General features: G+C 45.3%; 1 protein-coding gene across 1 annotated transcript in view; it reads left to right on the top strand.

The window, feature by feature from the left end:
- The window catches only part of LOC115832285 (glyceraldehyde-3-phosphate dehydrogenase-like), a 46,741-nt gene extending 29,171 nt beyond the window's left edge, over window positions 1–17,570 (top strand). Inside the window, exons 2-4 of the mRNA XM_030802307.1 lie at window positions 7,059–7,107; window positions 14,548–14,750; window positions 17,367–17,570. Coding sequence (XP_030658167.1) covers window positions 7,059–7,107; window positions 14,548–14,750; window positions 17,367–17,570 — 456 coding nt within the window. The remainder of the gene's footprint in view (window positions 1–7,058; window positions 7,108–14,547; window positions 14,751–17,366) is intronic.
- The last annotated feature ends 4,398 nt before the right edge of the window (window positions 17,571–21,968 follow it).

Raw genomic sequence — 21,968 nt, 5'->3', positions numbered from 1 at the left:
GTTTTTAAGCCACCACGTTTGTAGTGATTTGTCATGGCAGCCATAAGGAATGAGTCCACTGTGTAAATATGTGAAGAAGGTGCAAGAGCCTGGTACAATCTGCTGCTGCCTCCACCCCTGGCACACACGAGGCTGGGCTAAGGTAAATCCAGGAGCCACCAGAAGAGGGGCACAGCCTCAGCTCCTGAGTAGACAGTGGCTTCACAGAACAAGCCAGTCTCTCCCCTGGCATGCAAATGAGGCCTGGGGAGGGACCCCTGAGGGTGCTGGGTTTGGCCAGTGTGGCTGAGCCACAGCCATGAGAACTGAGCCATGTGCTCAGGACATGGGATCTGTTAGGGCTGGGCAAAAGGGAATGCCTTTGACTATTCTTTCTATTCAACTTTTGTTTGGATTGCACTGAAATTTTTGTTTGTGAAGGATTGGATCTATTTGCTGAGTGAAGAATCACTTGCATTTTCAAAGACCAGGGTTTTCTACACTTTGGTCATTCCATCTTCAAAATGTCAAATGGACATAGCACCACTGCCTTTTAAAAGGAATTTTAGCATCAGGTACAGTGAGTCATGCCAGTTATCCTAGATCTTTGGGAGGCTGAGGCAGGAGGATTGCTTGAGGCCAGGAGTTCGAGACCAGCCTGGGCAACATGGTGAAATTCCATCTCCACAAAAAGTTAAAAAATTAGTCCGGCATGATGGCTTGCGCCTGTGGTCCCAGCTACTCAGGAGGCTGGGGCAGGAGGATCACTTGAGCCCGGGAGTTCAAGGCTGCAGTGAGCCATGATTGCACCACTGCACTCCAGCCTGGGTGACAGAGTAAGACTTTGTCACACACACACACACACACACACACACACACACACACACACACACACAGAATAAAAAAGAGTTTTGTGGTCAAGCATGGTGGCACATGCCTGTAATCCCAGCATTTTGGGAGGCTGAGGTAGGAGGATCACTTGAGCCCAGGAATTTAAGACTAGCCAGGGCAATGTGGTGAGACCCCCATCTCTATAAAAAATCATTTAAAAATTAGCTGGACATGGTGACACATACTTGGAGCCCCAGTTTCTGGGAGGCTGAGACTGGAGGACTGCTTGAGCCCAGGGCTTTGAGATTGCACTGAGCTAGGACTGTGCCACTGTACTCCAGCGTGGATGACAGAGTGAGATCCTGTCTCAAAAATAAATATATATTTATTATTATTTTATTATTTATCAAAAATAAATATACATACATAAGTGTTATTATACTCTTCAAAATGGGAAGCCAGAATCATCTGCCAAAAATAAAAAGTAAAAATAAAAAGTATTTGCCTGGTTATTATAATATTTATATTAATATATCAGGGAATGCCTTGGCCAGGGAAAAGCTGCCTGGTAAACTGGGGCAGGATCAATGCTACTCTGATAGGCAAGAGAGTTTTTATGAAAATAACTATTTTGAAAACTACTGGAAAAGCTGGCTTACATCCCAATATGGAAGAAATTTCTATTGTAAACTTTATTGTCCTGCTGTCTTGTACCGTATTGTACTGCTGTGAGGATTCTCTTACCACCACAGACCCACCTGTTTGGCACAACATTCTGTAGACAGAAAGTTCTAGAATGGGATATGTTGAATAGGCTTTTAAATACAAAGTGCCACACACATTTAAAAGAACAGATGGTGACATTTCAGCTCTGAGAAAATTAACAGTGTGGATATCTGCCATTTGTATGACCTTGCCCAAGTGTCACTTTATCACCTCTGATATTAACTGGTGATGTGTCTTTTCCTGAGTGGAGAAAATAAATGAGACTACTAAGCTAAGAAGAGATCTTTTCATTCTCTACTGGTCAGAGGAGAAATCTGGAAACCCAGCCAAAGAATACAGTCTAACCTTTGTTCAGACACTAGTGTGAAGGAGAGAAAAGGGCTGTGGGATAATGAGATACTTGTGTTTTCAACTTGCAGTGGCCGTTGGAATGCGACACTCCACAGCATACAACAAGCCCTTCTAATACGCTAAGGCTGGAGACAGACAAGTGTGTCTGTTAGATCTAATATTGCTTTTCCCGGAGCTTAAGGTGAAGGCCCCTACACAGATGTGGTCCCAATATGGAGATGGAAGTATGAGGGCCTAGCTTGCCCAGGAAGTCACCCAGACTGTAGGCATTAACGTGCAAGAGCTTCGCCACCCTGGAAGGCAGCAGTAGGGTTGTGTGTGTGTTTTCTACTACCATCTCTTGCTCTGGCCTGCTGCCATTTGTAGTAGTTGTGGGCTAAAAAAATGCAAACTGCTCTCTATAATACTACTCCCAAGTTTACGTAAACAACAATTCCAATACAAAACAACTCAGATAAGCATATAAAGACCAGGAACATAACAGTTCTCATAAGAGAAGATTGGGGCCCACACTGCTCCAGAATGACCTCATCTTAACTAACTACATCTTCAACGACCCTGTTTCCAGATAAGATCACATTCTGAGGTACTGGGGGTTAGGACTTCAACATATGAATTTGGGTGGGACATAATTCAACCCGTAACATACCCCTAAGCCTGAGAGGAGATGGAAAAGAAGGTGTTGTGGAGCCTACCGGAGCCCTGAAGCCCAGCAACAGCTGTCATCAGAGACCACCACAGCTGTGCCAGCACAACACCAAAGCAGGCAGAGGCTGGCGAAATAAACATGACTCTAACCTCTCTCTCATCCCACTCTCCAGGCACCAAACCCAATCAGGACAGAGGACAAGGGAGCCAGCTGATATCATTTGGGGAAGTCACAGAGAAGGGAGGAGAATGGATAGGGTGGGTGCGTGCGTGCATGCGTGCGTGCGTGCGTGCATGCGTGCGTGCGTGTGTGTGTATTTACAGGGGCAATTAGAGAAAACATTCCAATCTCTTTATTTGAATCAAGAGATCCAGATGGATTTGGGATAGAAATTGCTATATTTTGGAAATCAGAGTATTTAGATAAACCAAGAGAGAAAATCAAGATGTACATTCTTTTCCAAGAAAGCTACCTATAAGAAAATTCCTTGTCTTTGAGAAGTCTGGGCAGAGTTGAAGGTCCAAATTTCCAACAAATGCAATGAAGGCCTCCCAAGAAAACATCACCCATGGGGTGCACATAAAGAAAAGCTCTTCCTTAGAGCCCCCTCAGATGACCTGGTCATCTACCTCTCCTCCTGAAACCTAAGACACCCTGGACATCCCCTTTGCTTCATACCCAGTTCAACCCCATGCCTCCATCTCCATTCTTGCCACCTTGGTTCAGGACCTCCTCACTGCTCCCCTGGGACCAGTCTTCCAGCCTCAGCACCACTGCATCCATCCTTCACACTGTGGGCTGCAGAATAAAACTCAGACCCCCCGGAATGGCCAGCGAGGCTCCTTGTGATTTGGTCCCCGCCCATAGTTCAGGCCTCCATTCGCTCTCATCCCCTCCCCACCCTGCCCTCTGGTTCTCCAATAAAAAGAACCCACTCTGTCAGGAAAAATCGTGGAAGACTTTGAAGTGTGAAATTAAGATTCTTGGGTGTCCGGTCCAATGCTCCCTACCAGGCTATCTTCAATTTCCCTTGTTCTGTGCCATTTTATATTTTATTACTAGAAGTTATAAATTAGTGAAAGTGATGCAAATGATTTTTGGCCTTAAATGTATAAATGCATCCCTCAAGATGCAGTAAATTATTGCCCTGTAGATATGGACCACTTTTGCATCTATTTTTAAATTCTGTTCAGCATTTCTGATCACCTATATATGGGCATCTTTGGATTTTTCTTTGAACTATTTCTAATATCTTACTTGCTTTCTCATGAATTGAGTTAAATAAAATATTTTATACACAATTTATAATTCTATGAAAATCACAATTTTATCCTTAAAAATTTTTCCTCTTCTATCAGTTCCTACAGTTCCCAGATTGGGCCATGCTCTTTCCTGCATCTTTGCCTTTGTAAAAGCTGTTGTCACTGTCCAGAAGTTTCTTTCAGATCTTTTTGCATCTGGTGAACTCCTAACCACCCTTCAATGTTTAGCTAAAAGTTGCCTTCTCTGCAAATCCCTCCTTGATTTCTCCATGAAGTTAGATACTCAGGTTGGAAGGGATTTTGTACATGCCTGTATTTCCTCCATGCTTAGCATCCTGTGTCAATACCTATTTTTCCCACTAGACTTGGAACACCTGCAGATAGGGACTATATTCTCCTCTATTACTCCTAGCACAGAGTAGGCACTTAATAATATTACTGAATAGTCATTCAGTACCTTTTCTTGGGCTTTCTTTTAATTCTCACAATGACCTAATGAGGTTGGTCATATTTGTGTCTCCCTTTTACAGATGCAGAAATCGAGCTTCGAGAAAGTGGAGTAACTTGCCCAAAGTCACACAGCTTTGGGAGGATCTGAACCCAGTTGATGTGTCTCCAGACTGAACTATCTTAACTGCAATATTACACTGTTTGTTAATTCAGCAAATCCATAGCCCTCAGCCCTCTTTAAGTGATACCTAAACAGACAACTAAGGGTAAACTTTTGGGTTGTGTTTTTCATTGAAGGATAACATATCTTACCAGGCTGGGACAATAAAGAGCAAATGATTGTTAATATCATAATTTCTGTCTCCCCAGAAATTAGCCAGTATGTATCAACCAAAGAGAATTGGCTAGCCAAACAATTTCCTCATTATTACCATACAATGCAGCTTAAATTAAAACTATAGTTTCTCGCTCACAAAATGGACAATAGTACTTGGCACATGTAGGTTGCTTAGCAAACACCTGTCCATGGATGTGTTGTACAAGAGTGCTCACAACACAGGCAGCCAGTTGCCCTGTGGAGCGGCCAGGGAAGGCCTGTCCTAGTTTCACCCACCCCATCCATCTCCCTGGGCACACCTGCTCCTGCCATCGGCACTCCTACTGTCACGGCTGCATCTGGGGTTTGGAGTTCACAGAAACCTCTTAAAAAGGCACCCGATTGCTCAACTTTGCTAAGCAGGTGAAGAGTGAAATAAATGTTGCTTCGCCAGCTGGGTAAGTGTCCAGCCTCCTGAGGGGTATCTGGGGACCATCTGACTTCCTGCCACTCACAGGGTGGAAATAAACAGGGCATATTGCCGTAATAAGGGACATGAGGAGCAGGGTTGGGCTGGGCTTTGATAACTGGAGTGGTGTGATTAGGGTAGCTTTGATGTTGATAAGCTGTTTCGACGGCCTTTCATCCCAGTGCCCCTGCCCTTGGAGTATTGGGCTCTAGTAAGCCAATGTAATCATTACCCAGGCCTCCAGTGCAAAAGCCAGGCTCACGGAGAGCAGGCTGGCATGGCAGCCTGCTTGGGGAGGCTTGGGGAGCAGTGAGACCAGGCCAGCTGCAGATGCATTTCCTCCCCATGCCAGGAAAGGTTTTAATTCAAAAACAAATGTATTTATCACTTCCAACCACTCCGCAGGGTGGGGCATCCTGCCTCGGGTGGAGCGTCAGTGTGCAGTGGGAACAGTGGCAGGCGGCCAACGGAAACTTCACGTTTCACGAAGGTTCCTGCCACTTCGCAGTGGTTATAAAGGCCAGCATCACATCAGTGGAGACAGTCCAGCCTCCCAGCCAGCCCTAAAGACACAGGCACCAGGAAAGGGCCAGGCTCTCCAAGCCCCGGCCAGGCAACTTTGGCCCCAGTGGGCTGGACGGTGGGATGCAATGAACCATCCAACTTGGTGACTAAGGCTCTTTCTAACCCTGGAGTGTGGACAAAGGGAAAGTCTGTCATGAGCAGACAAAGGGTAAGTTGTCTGTGAATCCCAATGACACGTGCCCCATAGGCTACCTGTTTAAGGAGCTAGAAGGTTATTCCACTCTAAGAATCTCACTTTTGCCTGGTGGTCCAAGGGACTTGCTGGACATTTTCCAGAGAGGAGGAAGGAATTGCAGACAGGTGTAGTTTTCCAGCTCACCTGGCCCCAGACTGTTGAGTATTCCTTCCCTTCCAATTTAGGCTTCAGCACTGCTGGAGTCCTTTCAAAAAGACACTGGATCTTGTCACCCTCCAACTGAAAAGTTGGAAGAAGCCCACATCCATAGGGATGCCATTCCAGGTTCTTCCCGGCTCTTCCAGCCCCTATCTGTCCAGTCTCATCCCTCAACACTTTATGCACAGGCCCACCACTCTCCAGGCAAGCCCTGTGCTTTCATACCACCTCGGTAGCCTTCCCACTATGTCTACCTTCTTCTGCTCATGTTTCAGGGCCCAGCTGAAATGTTACCTCCTAGGTGAAGACTCTCTTGCCCTTTCTCCCCCATCCACATGGAATTTGAATGTCTTCCTCCCTTGGGCTTGCAGAGCTTGCTGTGCATAACTTTCCTATAACATTGAACCACACCATAGCCAACTTATTTCATTCTATGTTAGTCTCTCTGACCTGATTATTAGCTCAGTGGAGTAAGGGCTCCCCTTTAACTCATCTATCTATTCTCAGTGACTAGTATAGGCCCTGGCACATAGTAAGTGCTCAATAAATGGGAAGAATAAATGAACAATCGTCTAAAAACTTCCCCTTCCTTGGAGAATCTCCTCTTCTTAGGTAGAAGTAATGCAGCTGTGAGCCTTCCAGGGCCAAAGAACATTCATCTGTGGGAAACTGCTCTGGACAAAATCTGCCCTCCCACCTTCCCCCAGAGAAACCCCAAGGCAAAGAAGGCAATGTGCAAACTAACCATTTCCAGATTAGTGAACTGTCAGATGCTAACAATTTTCCTGTGTGTTAAGAGCAAAGCCAAACCACACACAGAAGTGAAACTTCTGAACATCCCACACCCAGGCATTTAGTTTATTACTTGGTTGGAATTTCGATGACTATAGCCATGTGAGTAAAGATGCTCCCTGCAAGAACAGAAAGATTCTGGTGGTTCTCTGATGCATAATCTTTGGCCTTTATCTTCTGGATGCATTGCACCCTACAAGATGATAAAATAGTACAATATCCTTGCTTTATGACCTGGGCTATACCATCCCTATAGAATTCTGAACCTTAAATGTCATCCCTGTTACTCCTTTTGGATTCTTTTGCTTCAAAAGGATGATGATGATGAAGATGATGATGATGAAGATGATGATGATGATGATGGTAATCCTTTTTAAGAGCATTGTTATTGCAAATCACACCTCCTCTGACAATAAAATAGGCTAAAATCTGGATATGCCAGATTTTAATGAAATCAAATTAATTTAAAATTAATTTGAATTTGAAATTAATTTTAATATCTTATTTAACCTAATATATTCAAAATATTAATATATTTGGAATATTCCAAAGATTCCAACTTCCATAAAGATAGAATTCATCTCATTGGTAAGAATTGCTCTAACTCATCAGTTCTACCCTTGGGAAAAGGGGCAAAAATTTAAACACTTTTCCCCACCCTCAGTACTGCTGAGCATTTCCTCCTCAACTCGGTTGCCCAGGCCAGGTGGAAAGGAAACCAAATATCCATTCATCTCTAACAACTCCAATCCCATTTCCAGGAAAAGGAGGTCATAGCTCGCCCCAGCAGAAAGAAAGGGTCTCCCATCTGCACGGCCTGGCCCTTCCTACCCTCCAGCCTATTTCTCCCCACTTCCCCCACACTCCACTACAGCCATGCTGAACTGCTTACAGCTCCCCAAACACACTGCACCCCACTGCCTCCTACACTCCTCACCATCTCACTCTTCACTTCACTCCTACTCATCATCTGAAATAGATATCATCTCCTCCCGGAAGCCTTTCCCTAGCTGCCAAAGCTCAGTTAAGGCCCTTTCGAACTGCTCCTAGCTCACCCTCTCCTTCCCCGTCCCAACAGTAATCACACTGCTTCACGACCATCAAGGACTTATCTTTCTCACCCTCTAGACAAGTATGGTCTAATAGTAATATAGTGCCAGCCATATATTAATTTTGAATTTTCTAGTAGTCTCATTAAAGAAGAAAAAAACAGATGAAATTATTATTATTATTATTTTTTGAGATGGAGTTCACTCTTGTTGCCCAGGCTGGAGTGCAATGGTGCAATCTCGGCTCACTGCAACCTCCTCCTCCCTGATTCAAGGGATTCTCCTGCCTCAGCCTCCCGAGTAGCTGGGATTACAGGCATGCGCCACCACACCTGGCTAATTTTGTATTTTTAGTAGAGACAGGGTTTCTCCATGTTGGTCAGGCTGCTCTCGAACTTCTGACCTCAGGTGATCTGCCTACCTCGGCCTCCCAAAATGCTGGGATTACAGGTGTGAGCCACCGCACCTGGCCTGAAATTAATTTTAATAATATATTTTATTTAATCTAGTATAGCCAAAATATTATTTCAACATGTAATATAAAACAATTGCTCATGAGATATTATACATGCTTTTTCCCCCTACTAGGTCCTCGTTATCCAGTGTGTATTTGACCCTTACTGAACATCTCCATCTGGACTAAGCATATGTGAAGTGCTCCATAGTCACACGTGGCTGGTGGCTACCATACTGCAAAACAAGTGCTGAGATGAAATTTCCTGAAGTCAGGGCATGGGCTCAACCTCTCACACTAGTGTATCTTGTACCCTGCTTGGCACAAGAGCAACAATGTGAACAGCATCTACGAATGACTTCATCCCCCAAGGGAGGGAGTTACATAAGCACTGACCTGTGGCCCAGAACAGTGGGTGCCTGCAACATAAGCTGTAAGCACTATGGTTTCAGCTAAAATTTCACTGATCCAGCAAAACTCTCTAAATAAAAGAAAGATGGCCGGGCATGGGCTGATCACATTCGTATTTCTTTATTTTTTTAATACTTTTTATTTTTTAGAAACAGGGTCTTGCTCTGTCATCCAGGCTGGAGTGCAATGGTGCAATCTCAGCTCACTGCAACCTCCACCTCCCAGGCTCAAGCAATCCTTGGCCTCAGCCTCCCGAGTAGCTGAGATTACAGGCATGCACCACCATATGTGGCTAATTTTGGTATTTTTTGTAGCGATGGGGTTTTACCACATTGCCCAGGTTGATTTCCAACTCCTGGGCTCAAGGGCTCTGCCCACCTCAACCTCCCAAAGTGCTGGAATTACAGGAACGAAAGCCCGGCCCCACATTCATATTTCAAGCATTACTCAAAATAGCAGAAATAAGCAGTTCAACAAAGCAAATTGGACATTTGGAATTCAGCAAAATGTAACTTAACTTTCATACAGGCTGGAAACCAAATGAAAATGCAGCATCTCCAGGCAATTTCCTTGAAATGGATCAACTTGAAACATTCTCTATCATAGGACCAGTAGACAGGAAAGGAGCCAAAGAAGGAAGGGTGAGTGTGGAATTCTAAGTCGTACTACTCTCTGTTTCAAGATTCCTAGAGTTTTTATCCTAAAAGCTGTTACTTTTTTTTTTTTTTTTTTGAGACAAGAGTCTCACTCTGTCATCCAGGCTGGAGTGCAGTGGTGTGATGTTGGCTCACTGCAACCTCTGCCTCCCAGGTTCAAGTGATTCTCCTGCCTCAGCCTCCTGAGTAGCTAGGATTACAAGCACACACCACCATGCCCGGCTAATTTTTGTATTTTTAGTAGAGACGGGGTTTCACCATGTTGGCCAGGATGGTCTCAATCTCTTGACCTCGTGATCTGCCCACCACGGCCTCCCAAAGTGCTGGGATTACAGGCATGAGCCACAGTGCCTGGCCAAAAGCTGTTACTTTTAAAGGTGTTTCTTAGAAATAGCAAAGCAGTAGAGCCAGGAAAAACAATTACATCAGCCACAAACTCCAGAGAAGCAACCTCTAGGAAATGTCTCAAGGACATGTGAGGAGTGGACACTGCAGAGCTCAGGGAATGGATGGATCGCTTTTTCTCGGTCCAGTCAGATAGTTCTAGATTCCCAGATGGACAGATCTCAAGGACTTTTTTTTTTTTTTTAGTTGGAGTCTCACTGTGTCACCCAGGCTGGAGTGCAGTGGTGCGATCTCAGCTCATTGCAACCTCCACCTCCTTGATTCTCCAGGAGAATCAAGCGATTCTCTTGCCTCAGCCTCCTGCGTAGTTGAGACTACAGGCACCCGCCACCATGCCCAGTTAATTTTTGTATTTTTAGTAGAGACGGGGTTTCACCATGTTGGCCAGGATGGTCTTGAACTCCTGACCTCAGGTGATCCGCCCGCCTCAGCCTCCCAAAGTGCTGGGATTACAAGCTGAGCCACCATGCCCAGCCCCAAGGACTTCTGATGGAAGAGTTGCTACACCAGCAGTTCTTAAGCTTTAGTGGGCACTAGAAGCACCTAGGGGGCTGGTTAAAAATCCAGACTGCTGGACCTCACCATTCAAAGCGTCTGATCGAGTTGGTCTGAGGTGAGTCCCAGGAATATGTGTTCTTACCCATCAAGTATCTTAGGTGATTCTAATAGGGAGTTCCACAGTTTAAAAATAAACAACCCTAAACAATGCTAGTTATAATCTGCTACCCATAATCAGTTCACTTTTCTCTCACCTTTCCTTTCCCAATGCCCTCAGAACTACGATACCGTGTACGCCACAGGTATGGTTGTGCAGTTGATGTGCTATATAACAGCTACCAACTGAAAAGGCAAATGGGAGCCGGGATCTAGGTGCCTGGCGGCATGGGGCTGTGTCTACCCAGAGTAATGAACCTTCTTTCTTTGGACAGAGGTGCTTCCAACTTGCAAGCCTTGTGCTCTAGGGGTCCTTTCAGCCCCAAAGGGCTGCTTTTTTTCTGATTTAATCAAAGACACTATATAGGTTAGTAGTAGCCCTGAACCTGCTGTTTGACTCCTTGGCCACCTTATCTTCCCCAGACCTCAACAGCGAGCACCCTCTACCAATCCTTGCTCCAGAAATGGGTTTAGTGGCTCATCATTTTCCTTATCTATCAGCCAGTCAACCACCACCAGGTCTTCCTGATCACCTAGGATGCTCCCAGCCGTGGTCAGCCCCCAGGTGGTTTGGTCCTCCCTGGGCAAGCCTGGTTAGTGCCTCTGTGTGAATGAGTTAGCCATTGCCTCCCTGAGTCTGTTTCCTGGAAAGTCTCAGCCTCGCTGATTTCATGTACTCATCGCAGGTTTCTACTGGGCCTGATTATTATTTAAAGGGAAAGACAGCTCCAACGGAATAGCTCGTGAACAAGTCTCTAGGTTAAGAGGCTCACCAAGGGGGCAAGACTGCTGAGTGGGATAGATGCCGAAGTGACTGACTCTATTCTCACAAATTCCCTTCTCTTTCTCTTCTCCCTGGCTTTTTCAATTTTCTGAACTGGATGAATACTTCATGACAGACTGTGCATGTCGGAGCAGACAAACAATTAATAAAAGGGTCATTGGACCTGCTCTGAATCTCAGATGCATCCTTCGTGAAGTGAAAAAAGATTCCCCTGAGCTGCTAAGGGCAAGGAAACACAATCCGGGCTGAGCTGGAAACTCTAGATCTGCTACAACCTGGTTAATTGCTACTGGGCCGAGAGGCAAAGAATAGATAAGAATTTGCAGCTGTAAAAAAAAAAAAAAAAAAAAAAAAAAAAGAAGAAGAAGAAAGAAAGAAATCTGAAAGGGATAGAGCAGCTTAGTAAAAAGACAGCTGGAATCTGAAGCCACCTCCATTCATTCATGGAACAGCTATGAGGCGCCTATTCCCATAGTGTCACAAGCACTGACTGTCATAGGTCCAGGGAGACACAGGTCCCTCGAAGAGCTTACTCCTAGAGTAGCAGGTTTATATTTGTAATTATAAACAAATAACTACAGTAAAATGTGGCAAGTGGCAAGAAAGAGAAAGGCACAAAGCACTATGGGTTCACCCAGGGCAGGAAGTTCCTGGCGGGTGAAGGGTGGCTCCCTGGGTGCAGCATGGGGAACAGCAGAGGGAACAGCGTATGTGAAGGCAGAGGGGCCAATCATCTTGACCTGGAAGGCGAATCACAAGCATTCCTACCTCGCTGAAGCACGGCGTGAAGGAAGGGAGAGGCGAGAGACAGGGCTTGGAAGGCAGGCTGAAGCCGGTTGTAAGGGACCTTTGAATCATGTGCAGAAGTATCTGGGATTTCTCCATGAGGAATCATCGAAGCCTTCTTCAAGTAAGGGAGTAACTGAGATCAAACCTGTGGTTTAAACAAAACAAAACAAAAAAACCTGTCATTTTTCGTTTGCTTTCCTTTCGTTTATTTAAATAAACTAGTTTTGAAAAACAGTTTGTGAACATAGTAACATTAAACACTCTCCAAATGGGGTATGGAGATAAGCCTCCTTTCCACCTCCTACTACCAAGCTCCCCATCTTCCCATCCTAGAAGCAATCTTTCTTTCTAGTTTTACATATATCCAACCAGAAGCATCACAGGCAGGCATATATATTTATACACAAATGACCACAGCATACTATTGTGCAGGTTGTATACTGCATGAGGCCACCAGTCAAGGAGACTAGAGGAGGTTAAAATCCATTGCACACTTGCTTGCCACTGGCATGGGGCTGCATATACCAGAGAGGACATTTTTCCTAATTTGTTCAAAGGTACTACATGTGGCAGGGCATGGTGGCTCAAGCCTGTAGTCCCAGCATTTTGGGAAGCCGAGGCAGATGGATCACCTGAGGTCAGAAGTTCAAGACCAGCCTGGCCAACATGGTGAAACCCCGTCTCTACTAAAAGTACAAAAATAAGCTGGGTGTGGTGATGGGCGCCTATAGTCCCAGGTACTTGGGAGGCTGAGACAAGAGAATCACTTAAACCCGGGAGACAGAGGTTGCAGTTAGCCGAGATCGCACCACTGCACTCCAGCCTGGGGGACAGAGTGAGCAAGACTCTGTCTCAAAAAAAGAAAAGAAAAAAAAATCAGAAAACAAAGGTATTACATAGGCTAGCTGAAGCCATTTATATACATCACACACATGCACGTGTACACATAGGCACTCACCCATTTTCACAGCTCTTTATTTATATAAAAGAGAATATATTCTATATTCATTGTATAATACCTTTATTTTATAAAGTATCACGGACATCATTCACAGGGACACAAGAAGATCCACCTAATTTTCTTTCACGGCCACTTGGCTTTTTTTTTTTTTTTTTTTTAAGCACTTAGGGTCTTTATTGTGAAAGACAACTCACTTCTCACCAGTTAAAACCAAAACCAAAAGGGAATTCACCCAATGTCAGCATGCCACCCAGCTTGACATCAGCAGGCTATGCTTCCATGAGTGTCTCCAACTTCAGGCCTCCCAGAAGCTCCAGGATTTACCCATGTGGCTACAACTATTTCAAGCGTCATATCCATTCTGATTCATTCTACTTAGACCTGTCATTATATATGAAACAGTTACTGTGGCCAGGGAAATATGATGGATTGAGTGAGTGGCTTCCACCAGTTGGTGTCCACCCCTGGAGATAAGAGTGAGGTCAACACCAATCAATACTTAGGAGGAGCATGAGGGAATGAATGCTGGGGTAGCAACCAGTAGATGGCCTTTGCAAATTCCATTATCCAACTCCCAAGTTGGATAGCTCCTACCAATGGTCCTTTACCTTGTTCCCAATATTTTGTCATTATAAACAATGCTGTAATGAACATCCTTACACATACATCTTTTCAGGTACAAGAATATCTGTAAAATAATTTCCTAGAAGTGGAACTTTGAGTCAAAGGGTGACCATACTTGTACCTTTGATAGACATTACTATATTGCCTTTCGAAGAGGCTGCGCTAATTCATTCCTGCAACATCTATGAGATTGCTTGCTTCTACACATCATTGGCTGTGTGTTGTCAACTTTCTTAGACCTGTACTTTCAAAGTTCAATTTAACAATAGTGTGGTTGATGTATAGGAAGGGGAATGAGAATGGAGGTAAGAAAAGTAGCCATGTAATTACAATAATGAAAGAGATGATAAGAACCAGAACTAAGGTAGCTGCCATGCATTGAAGAGTAGAGGCAGATTCAAGACATGCATGTTCTCTGCACAATGTGGCAATGGAAAAGAGAGCTATTTTTCTGAAAATTTTGCACTGAAAAGGCTTCATTTTGATTTTTTTTAATAAAAGGAAGACAAAGAAAAGATTCTGCCGCCGGGTGCGGTGGCTCAAGCCTGTAATCCTAGCACTTTGGGAGGCCAAGGTGGGCAGATCATGAGGTCAGGAAATCGAGACCATCCTGGCTAACACGGTGAAACCCCATCTCTACTAAAAATACAAAAAAATTAGCCGGGCTTAGTGGCGGGCGCCTGTAGTCCCAGCTACTCAGGAGTCTGAGGCAGGAGAATGGTGTGAACCCGGGAGGCGGAGATTGCAGTGAGCCAAGATCGCGCCACTGCACTCCAGCCTGAGCAACAGAGCAAGACTCTGTCTTAAAAAAAAAAAAAAAAAGATTCTGCTAAAAATATTTTTCCAGTTGGAAATAGAATTCTACTAAACATGCAAAGACCTTAACACAGATCCTACACAGAGAAATTGAGTTAAACATGCTCAGATTTCAAAAAGAAACCTAGAAATGGAATAATGTGTTATCAGAGCACACATTAAATGTGTTATTAGAAGCACACTTTGTAAATTCTAAACAGTCCACAGTGTAGGAGAACATGGCAATAATGGTCTTATTAAAGCAGAATCAAGCACTGGACCCAAGGACCACTGTTCAACTGGTGAAAAATCCTTCCTCTCTGGATTCTTCCCCTTGGATCCTGTAGACCAGAGTATTCTCAGTTCTGACACCAACTTTGCCATGTACACTGTAGGCATCATAGCAAATCCTAGCTCAAATAGTGTAAGATCCATCTCTGGCACATTTCTCTCATTTCAAAATGATATTCCTGATTATTTATAAAATCTTCTGGTGAAGATTTCTACAGTATACCTTATGAGGTATGTATAGGATGCACCCGGCTACTGAGCTGCATAAATCCCTCCACATTGCTCACATTTCTCGGAATGGCTGTAAACTGTTTCTCCACTGGCTGTAATGACAAAGAGAAAGAAGTATTTCTTCTTCCCAATTTCCTGACATTGTAACAAGCTCCCAATCTTTTCTCATTATCTGCACCAACCATTCCAAGATCCTTCTTTCCCATAAATTCTTAAAGGAGAAAACAAAAAGGAGAACATTTTTTAAATAGCTACAAAGGAGAAAAAAATCAAACATATTAATATTTCTGGGAGGTTTAATGTCCCCGTGGGAAGAACGTCGGATAAACAAGGTGGGTGGAGTGGGAGGTGAGGCCCAGAGTAGAACAGTCCAGGCTACGTTGTGCCGCCTCTGGTGGAAGCCCTTGAAGGGGGCAGCAAGAGGATTGCAGACCTGAAAATCAGAGCTGGAGAAGTTTACCAGGAGCCCCGAAGCCATCTGGGCACCAGCAGAACCCACACTCTCGGAACACTGCTGCATACTGAGCCCAGCCGATCGCAGCCCAGCCTGTACCACAACCCCCTGCCCTCTGCTCAGCACAGCTCTCCATCAAAGGGTCTGGGCAGAAGGCTTTGCACTTGTGGTGTGTGCAATGCTTATTTCTTCAACCAGAAAAGTCTTTCTGAGCTTTGTTGAGGGCATCAGATCTCCCTCCGTTGCGCTTATTTTTCAATATAAATGTATAAATGGTGCTTCTATAACAGGATGCCAAGAAGCCCAGAGCCCAGAGAATCTCCTGGCCCCTAAAACCCAGGCTGGCCCAGGCCCTTCAGTTGAGCCTTGAGTCCTGGGTCCAGTCGTGTGCACTGATTGATCAAGGGCCAGTAGTCCATGGTGAAAGAAGGATCTCAAGGCAGAGTTAAGCTCTCCCTCAGAGACCTTGCTACAGCCACACTTAAAACCAGCTCTAGGCAGCTGTGTCCCTGGAGATCCTCTCCCTGTCCGGGCACTGCGTCCCATTCCATTTCTGTCCTGCCATTCTTTGAGGCCAGGGGAAGACCTGCCTCTCTGTGAAGTCTCTCTTGACCACCCCCACTGGAAGCTCTCACTTCTATCACCCTTCAATCGCTGCTGTGACTGTTACTGTGGTTACTGTCTCCTCAGCAAGAGCGTGAGGCACTCAGCTCCTTGGTCTCTTCTCGCATGAAGCGTGCTGCTGGCATGTGGGAGACACCAGGGATGTTGAATCAAGAGAGACCGTGCTGTTCCATCCTCCCCTAGACACCACAGTCCAATTCCCGAAAGAACCCAATGTTTTCTGTAGCTGATCACAGGTAGCTGAGTGCCCAGAGGATGGTAAAATAATTTCCAGTAAGTATGGACTTCCAGTAAGGATGGACTTACTGCAGTCCATATGGGGTCAAACTCTGAATATGAGCAAGTCCTGCTTCCTTAGTCTCCCTCCCTCCTTTCACCCTCAGCTTTGCTCATGCCTACCTAACTCATCACCAGCATCACCAAGACCTCACAGCCATGAGGTCCCTGAAGCCTGCCCTTTGTTCTGGGAAAGAGGCATAAATTTTATTTATTTATTTTTTTGAGATGAAGTCTTGCCCTGTCACCCAAGCTGGAGTGCAATGGCGTGATCTCAGCTCACTGCAATCTCTGCCTCTGGGGTTCAAGCAATTCTCCTGCTTCACCCTCCTGAGCTGAGATTACAGGCACTCCCCATCACGCCCGGCTAATTTTTGTATTTTTAATAGAAACGGGGTTTCACATTGGCCAGGCTGGTCTCGAACTCCTGGTCTCAGGCGATCCACCCACCTTGGCCTCCCAAAGTGCTGGGATTACAGGTGTGAGCCACCACGCCCAGCCAATTCTTTTCTCCAAGTAAAGCCCTTATTAGAAAAACAAACATCTCACCTGCTAATATTATAACCTTTCGCAGCATAATTTTGGTATATTTTTATGCTTTAAAAACCTCTTCCCACCAAGGATGAAGAAGAGGTGGAGCAAAGTGAGTGAAGAGATGGATATTTCTGTTACAAACAGGCAAGTTAATGCCTCTCAGAAATGACTGAAGGGGCCTGAAAGGCCTGGAAGAGTAAATGGACCTCCCTAAAGGTACCAGGTCTCCCAGAAGGCAGTGGCCATAGGCCAGCCACTCACAAGGGCCTGGCACTGTATAACTGGCCCTGAGCCCACGCAGGGCAGGAACTGGAGAGATCCTCTCCCCCCTTGGTATCAAGATAGGAGCCAATTTGTAGGCAGCCACTTGGGCTCCGTTGGGCCACCGAGTACCTTGTCTCACCCATATGTTTTCCCTTTCCTTACAAAGCTGTTTCCTCAGAGGGTTCAGTGAGGAAACCCCTGAATAAACAGAGAGCATGCTGTTGGCCCAAGTTCTCTGAGGTGCACCCCAGGGACGCAACCCTGGGCTGAGCCCGCTTCCAGGCCTCTTGCCAGCCCTCCTGCCAGTCACAACTGTTGTTTCCGTGAAGTAGTTTCTTTCAACTCCACGTACTTCACCCTCTGAAGGAAAAGCTTATGTCTCCAAACAGCAAGGCAGAGGAAATCTCTGAGGCAGATGTCTGCCGAAGGCGCTGCAGCCCTCTGCCCTCTCTTCCAGAAGGCCCTCCCCAGCGACAGAACAATGGCTCCAATCATGCCAGGGAGCTCCGCAGGCCTCCAGGTTGGCTTCCTTTCAGTGTCTGTTTAGTTCAGGGGCCTCGTCTTGTGTGAGGGGTGTGGGGTGGGCAAAAAGCTGCTGACATGAGAGGCCATAGAGGCACAGACATGGCTGTTATCTCTATTTTATAGATGGTAAAGCTAAGGCTCAGAGGTCATATAGCTGAGAATGGACAGAGCCAGAAGTCCAGCCCAAGTTTGTCTGATTTGAAATCCCAGATCTTAACCATGACCCTCTATCCACGGTGGACCGTTTGGATACCTGGGGCCAGTGCCACAAACCAGGTTCACTGTGTGGACAGGAAGGGCCCTGCCAAACTCAAGGATTGGCTCAAGAAATAAATGGGCTGCATCTCAGGAAGGGGACCAGGGAAAGTGGGTTTTGGCGGCAGCAGATGGCCCCATTCTTTGCCAGTATTATCATTGCTGTTTTGCTCTTGAGTTTCAGAAATTCAAGAAATAGTAGACAATATCTACCACTTGCTGGTGCAATCTTGAGCAATTTACCTACTCTCTGCATGCCTCATTTTTCCTTATCTGTAAAATGGAAATATTAAGAGCCCCTATCTCATAGGGTGGTTGTGAGGATCAAGTGAGTTAATATGTGCAAACGCCCAGAACAGTGCCTGGCACTTGGTAAGCACTGTATATTGCTGATGAGATCATCCCCATCCCCATCTTCATCCACATTACCATCATCTTGGTCTAACACCTCCCTCATATCTCTCCAGGCATTATCAAGCCCTCTTGCTTATTGCTCCTAGAGTCATTAATGACACCTTTAATAGAGTCCTCATCACTTTGTATCGATGCACTGAATATGAGAAGGATCATAATTTTCCATCTCTGTATCTCCAGTGCCTTCCACAGTGCCTAGCATATAGTAGGTATGCAATAAATGTGTCAAGTGCATGCAACGTGGTACTTAATTCTAAAAATATAGCTTTCAGACAAGTCACAAAGCCTATTTTTTTTTTCTTTTTGAGACAGGGTCTCACTTTGTCACACAGGCTAGAGTACGGTGGCACGATCATAGCTCACTGCAGCCTCAAACTCCTGGGCTCAATCTATCATCTCACTTCAGCCTCCTGAGCAGCTGGGACTATAGGAGCATACCACCACACCCAGCTTTTTCTTTTTCTTTTTTTTTAAATAGAGATGAGTTCTCCCTACAGTGCCCAGACTGGTCTTGAACTCCTGGGCTCAAGCTTCGGCCTCCCAAAATTGTGAGCCACCACATTTTGCCAAGGTCATCTGATTTTTATAAGATTTAAAAATATGTCTCGCCAGACATAGAGATTAGAAGTACACTTGATAATATGTGACAATAAAATTGAAAGGGTTTTAAATTGTCAAGTAGGCCAGGCGTGGTGGTTCATACCTGTAATCCCAGCACTTGGGAGGCCAAAGCAGGAGATCACTTGAGCCCAGGAGTTTGAAATTAGTATGGGAAACATGCTAATTTTTGTATGTTTAGAAACCCTGTTTCTACAAAAAAAAAAATTTAAAAATTAGCAGGGCATGGTGGTGTGTACCTGTAGCCTCAGATACTTGGGAGGCTAAGGTGGGAGGATCTGTTTGAGCCCAGGAGTTCAAGGCTGCAGTGAGCCAGGATCAGGCCACTGCACTCTAGCTTGGGCCACAGAGCAAGACTCTGTCTCAAAAATAAATAAACAAATAAATAAGTAAAAATAAATAATAAATTGTGAAGTGCTGAAGACGTAAGAAATTTCTATTGTGATAATCATTGTATCAAATAATACTAACAAACCCCATCTGAGGTCCTGAGTGTCCCGATGACCTAGAGATCCTCTCCCTCTTCAGCATTTAAAGATTCAGAACTAGATAATTCCTGAGAAATAGCCCCATGAATGTTGCCCTAAATAAAAAACTTTTCCAGGCTGGAGGCAGTGGCTCATGCCTATAATACCAGCACTTTGGAAGGCCAAGGCAGGTAGATCGCTTGAGTTCGGGAGTTTGAGACCAGCCTGGGAAACGTGGCAAAACCCTGTCTCTACAAAAAATACAAAAATTAGCCAGGCATGGTAGGAGGATACTTGAGCCCGGAAAGTTGAGGCTGCCATGAACTATGATTGCGCCACTGCACTCCAGCTTAGGCAACAGAGCGACACCCCGTCTCAAAAGAAAAAGGAAAATGGCCAGGCATGCAGTGGCTCGTGCCTGTAATCCCAGCACTTTGGGAGGCTGAGGCAGGCAGATCATGAGGTCAGGAAATCGACATCATCCTGGCTAACATGGTGAAATCCCCTCTCTACTAAAAATACAAAAAATTAGCTGGGCGTGGTGGTGGGTGCCTGTAGTCCCAGCTACTCGGGAGGCTGAGGCAGGAGAATGGCGTGAACCCGGGAGGCGGAGATTGCAGTGAGCCAAGATCACGCCCCTGCACTCCAGCCTGGTGACAGAGTGAGACTCTGTCTCAAAAAAAAAAAAAAGGAAAGAAAAAGGAAAGCAACTTTTCTAAGGAATCACCATCATTTGGAATGTTTTAAAATGAGCTTTTCAAAGACAGACTCCACAAATCGATTCATGAACTATTAACTGAGCACCTATGTGTGCCAGGCACTAGATCTACAAATATGAGTTAACATCAGGTGCTACTTCTAAGGACTCTGCTCTCTAGTAAGGGAAACAGACACCTGATCTGATCATTCTTATACAATATGGAGGGTGATAAATAAAGACATACCCCACTGTGTTCAGACTGCAGAGGAGGGACCCAATTTGGAGGTCTGTGGATTTTGAAATGGAAGTAGAGATTGGCCTAGGACAAAGGGTGCATGTTGAAGTTCTTTTCTGGGCAGCTATGGTTCAGACACCCAAGATTCCTAAGCACACTGCTGAACATTCTAAGAAGGCACAACTATTGCTATTGCAAGCCATGTTTAAGAGGCCAGCAAGAGGAAGCTTCCTCCTGGGCGTGCACTGGAGCTGCTGGCCTGGGGCGGGTACTCCATCCCAATACCCAGGGCTTAGGTATCTTTGCTCAAACAAAGCCCATGCTGTCCCCGACTGCCACAGGCTTCCTAGCAGCCCCAAAGCCCTCCCCACTGGGTCTATAAATAATAACTGAATGTCATCCACCTCACCTTGAAAATGCTCACCACTACCCATGCCCTGAGGGAGGAGCATTATCCTGTTGTTTCTGATGATTTCCTTCCTTCAAGCCCAGGCCTGTGCACCCGCTGGTCATTATGGATGTGCGTCTAGTTTTCAAGAGGATGGCTACTCTTTGTATTTAGATCATTATTTTTAAATAAATGAGGTGCTGTGGCAAGTGAAACAATAGTGTCTGTTCTGAATGATAACCCTTCGTTCACCTTGTGTGGCTGGGTATTCCACACTAGGAAGAAATGTGAGGAGACCCATAAAGGGAACCCTAAGGTTTTGAGCCAAGAGTCACTTCTCTTTTAAGGAAAGATTCTCTCAGTTCGCATGGCTGCTGGGATATGTTTTCCTCTCAGGGCTAGCTGCAGATCCCAATGCAGGTGGGACTTTGTGGAGGTAGCTCCTGTGATAAACTCTCTTCAGGGAATTAATGCATTGTCCCAAATCAGGCTCCTCTGTTTTCAGCTAATCCCCGCAAGTAACCTTCACCTTCTGCCTTGGAGGCCTGATGGACTTGAAAGGCCACTCCCTCATCTCCCCCAGCACCTGGCACTGCAGGTCCCAGGAAGGAACTCCAGGAAGAGGCTGGGCTGGGGAGAACGAGGAGAAGGAAGGCTTGGCAGATCTCTCTGGCACTGGGCCAAACACACTAGATGCAGAGAGTAATAAGCCTCTTTTGTAAATGATGTAGAGCCCAGAAAGAAATTTCGCAGCCTCGAGGTGCTTGTTGAAGTGGAACAGGCAGAGGAAGGAAATACCAGGAGGCAGTAGCTGATAAAATGTAGCTCTGTGGAAGAGTCACCAGATTTGTCAAATGGAAAAAGTGAGAACTTCTAAAAAAAAAAATAGAATTGCAGCTGGATGTGTTGGCTCACACTTGTAATCCCAGCACTTTGGGAGGATTGCTTGAGGCCAGGCATTCAAGACCAGCCTGGGCAACGTAGTGAGATCCTGTCTGTAAAAAATTAAAATTAAAAAATTAGCAGGGTGTAGTGATGCACACCTATAGTCCCAGCTAATCAGGAGGCCGAGACAGAAGGATCACTTGAGCCCAGGAGTCTGAGGCTGTAGTGAGCTCTGATCACATCGCTGTACTCCAGCCTGTGTGACAGTGCAAGACTCTCTCTTAAAAAAAAAAAAAAATTGTTCTACAATTTTGAACATTTGACCAGCATAGGTATTAGTGATTGTTGTAAATAGTGGAATTTTAAAATAATAACAACATATTGATTTCTCTCTCATTATAACGTATTTACCATAAAAGTTTCAAAACTGTAGAAAAGTGTAATGAAAAAATCAAAATCATCAGCAATCCAGCCATCCAAG

The sequence above is a fragment of the Nomascus leucogenys genome, chromosome 22a, assembly GCF_006542625.1.
Source record: "Nomascus leucogenys isolate Asia chromosome 22a, Asia_NLE_v1, whole genome shotgun sequence".
NCBI classification, from domain to species: Eukaryota; Metazoa; Chordata; class Mammalia; order Primates; family Hylobatidae; genus Nomascus; species Nomascus leucogenys.
This window is presented reverse-complemented; position numbering and strand designations above follow the sequence as displayed.